The sequence below is a fragment of the Papilio xuthus genome, unplaced genomic scaffold, assembly GCF_000836235.2.
Source record: "Papilio xuthus unplaced genomic scaffold, Pxut_1.1 DF826372.1, whole genome shotgun sequence".
NCBI classification, from domain to species: Eukaryota; Metazoa; Arthropoda; class Insecta; order Lepidoptera; family Papilionidae; genus Papilio; species Papilio xuthus.
Window position 1 is genome coordinate 1 of NW_013532277.1, and position 3,313 is coordinate 3,313.

General features: G+C 34.7%; 1 protein-coding gene across 1 annotated transcript; it reads right to left on the reverse strand.

Annotated features, from left to right (window-relative positions):
* Nucleotides 1-253: 253 nt before the first annotated feature.
* LOC106123037 (nucleolar protein 56) lies at nucleotides 254-3,307 on the reverse strand (the record flags this gene model as incomplete). The annotated part of the gene is made up of 5 exons (XM_013319175.1): nucleotides 254-428; nucleotides 977-1,240; nucleotides 2,079-2,277; nucleotides 2,721-2,888; nucleotides 3,106-3,307. Coding segments are annotated over 5 exons (1,008 nt in total), but the record flags the coding sequence as incomplete, so codon positions are not given.
* Nucleotides 3,308-3,313: the final 6 nt, after the last annotated feature.

Below are 3,313 nucleotides of genomic sequence, written 5' to 3' on the forward strand. Positions count from 1 at the left end.
ATGAGAAATATAGGTTATTTTTTTTTATTATAATAGCAGATTTCTTTGTAAATTTACTAATATTTTTTTTATCATTCCAACTAAGCTCTATCCTTGTGGTAGGATATGGTTTACGACAATAGTCGAATGGTGGGATTCCAACCCCCGACCTCGTTCGGAAATCCGTATACTACATTAAGGAAATTACGTATTTGAATAAGATAATACTGCTGCAGTTTTTTTGAAAGAGAAAAATAAAAGATTTTTTAATCTTTTATGTATTTGTTCCCTTACCAAGTATCTGTAGTGTGGAGGCTGGGTACTTGGCGAGACTGGTGAGTGATCCCGCTTTGGATATCAGCCTCGCGCCCACCTGGTCTCCGATCAATGTGGTCAGGTTTGGAGCCACCGAGTTCATTTTAGTGTGCAGGTATTCTGCTATTTGTTTCCTATACAAATTGTTACATGTTTAGTAATACAATAAGATAAGAAATCTATACTAATACTAGCTCTCGCCCGCAACTCTGTCTGTGATAGATAGTAACCGAATCTTAGAACTACTGAATATGCATATCAAATTTTATAAAGAGTATGGTAACTAACATCATGACAAGAGAAATTGACATATTTTTGCTTTGAATAAGCTCCAAAACTACTGAACGGATTTGAAAAATTTACAGTTTGAAACTACAATATCTGTGGGTAACATTCTAGTGCCTCTTCAGTCTTGAAGCTTTGCCGCTAACTTGGAATATTTGGTTCTGTCAAGTGCAAGGCGAAACAGTCCCTCCGCTGACCTAATCCCCGTCCACTCCCTAATATTACGTAGCTGGGTAAAATAGGCCATATTTATTACTTGATTTTAATTCTGCTCAGACAAAGTCGAGGGCAACTTCATGTAAATAATGTACATTTTATGTGAAATTTGCTTATGTACATATATTTCTTTATATTATATATATGGGCTTTATGTAATATTTCTTATATAAATATTTACCTGTAGTTACTTAAAGCAACAACTCTACCGGCAAACATTTGTATATTAATCAAGTCAACAGGAGATATATCCATTCCCATTGACATTTTGGATGCATCAATAATTGCTTGAGCCTTCTCCGAGTCTCCCAAGATCTCTGTTAACGGCTCCACCGACTCTTCTGAGAGTGACTTCCTGTCTTTGATGTATTCCGCACATTTCGTGTACAAATTATTCTCAGGTACAATACTGACAAGCTCCGGGAAATGGTATGAGTACCATTCTCTGAAAAATAAAATAATTAACTTTACTTAAGAAAAAAATAACAATTTAGTGTTTAAGGAAAATATATAGCTTTTAAACTGTTTGTTTTTAATAAAATAAAAGGCTAACTGACCAATGGGAACCTGTTCAATGACCCCCATGGACATCTATTATATAATACCAGAGGAATCATAGATGCGTTGCCATCCTTCGAGAATTCTTTTGTTTATTTGACTCTAATCTTATAATTAATATTGAACCCACTTTCTGTTCAATGATTTTTTTTTACATATAGACCAATGCTTTTTTTTTGAACATATTTATTATGTTGTAACAAACAATTGAAACTGGATAAGTGAGAGTCCAAAGGACCATGACATTTTTCTCACTTATAGAGTTTTCTCTTACACAACTTTCCAGCTTTATGTAAGGTTTATGTAGGTTTAACTGTATGCCAAGTTTAGTATTTTTAAGCTATATAACATCAAACTTAATTACTGATATCTGCGCCAAACGGCGCGGGAACGACGTTCAAGCACTCATTCTTTCCATTCTCGCACTCACGCGCTCAGTTGTCATACCACCAATGTACCTTTTTCAAATTAAAAACGCATCTAACCTATTGGCAACATTCTTTTATTTCTTGTTCTGTACTGAACAACTATGCTTTTGTTACTAAAATTGTATACAATTTTCGATTCAATTACACTTTAAGAATCATAGTAAAGATGTGTGGAGGAGTACATACAGTGCCGACCCTCCATAGGAATAAGAGTAGGTTAACAATGACCTTAGGAATTATTGAATGTGTTAACATAAAAAAAAAGATTCAAATAGTATAGTTTATATCAAAACTCACCTGATTCTCATAGAGAATGTATTAACATCCTTATCGAGTTGATCCAATAATGCAATAGATTGAATAATCATGTTATCAACACGGTGCACGTTGAACTTGACACGAGCGCGAGAGTACGAATGACCCAGACCGAGCTGTGCCACACTGCACGCCTTCAATGTCAGACCTTTGATCAGAGCATGGAAGTGATGGCGGATACCTAGAAACATCACAAATAAAGCAATCTTACTAAAATTATAAACACAAAAGTTTAGATGGATGTTTGTTTGAAGGTATCTCCAGAACAGCTAAATGCATTTAGAAGAAATTTAGCATAGATGCAGAGCGTAGTCTGCAAGAACACATAGACTTTTATGTATTATTTTTATTTCCGCATGGACAGATCCGCAAGCGACATCTAGTATGATATAAGCTAAGAAAAAAAAACAATTTCTATACTAGAATTTGAAAAAAGCTAAGTGACATATTTTTAAAATAGATAACCTCAAGATATGGCGTGTTCTATATTCCTGGTCAAGTTATAATTCCTTAATTACTGATTTATCACTTATAAGTTTAAAGTAAAATCATACAAAACTCAACAAAGGTGTCTATAATAAATATTAAATTTATTCTGGTTCAAAGTAACTTATAAAAAATTACCTCTGATGAGTTCGGGCACAGCACCAGTGTGTGAGCATGGTATCTCCAATGCCTCGCTGATGGCAGCCCCCAGTTTGGGGTCTGCCACACCTAAGGTACATTTTCCTCTCTTCTTACGCTTTGGTAGCGCTCCCTCCAAAAACAAGTTTAGATCCTCTGGGACTATACCTGTGTCAAAATTGTATTTTGAAACGTAAATATATAGACTTTAAAATGCATATTTAAATCGAGGATTTTTTGTTAAAGTTTGATTAAACTTTTGGACTCTTTGACGCAAATTATCAAAAGTGAAGCTTGAATAGTCTGAATTTATCGACATAATTTAAACAAGACGTGGAAAAGCATTTTTTTTAAGAAATATACTATTTAACAACGTGGGACTAACCTTCAGATATTGCATTAATGTTTTCCAATGCAACCACAGCAGATTTAAATGGTTGGAATGCGATTAATGTAACAACTGAATTGAATCTTTGTAAATCAGTCACAGATTCTTCAACTTGCGGCAGAAATGCTGCTAATTCTTCAAACTCCGCCACACGAAACAGCGCGAACCCCGCGCTGTGTTCATATAACACGTATAGCTTACTCTG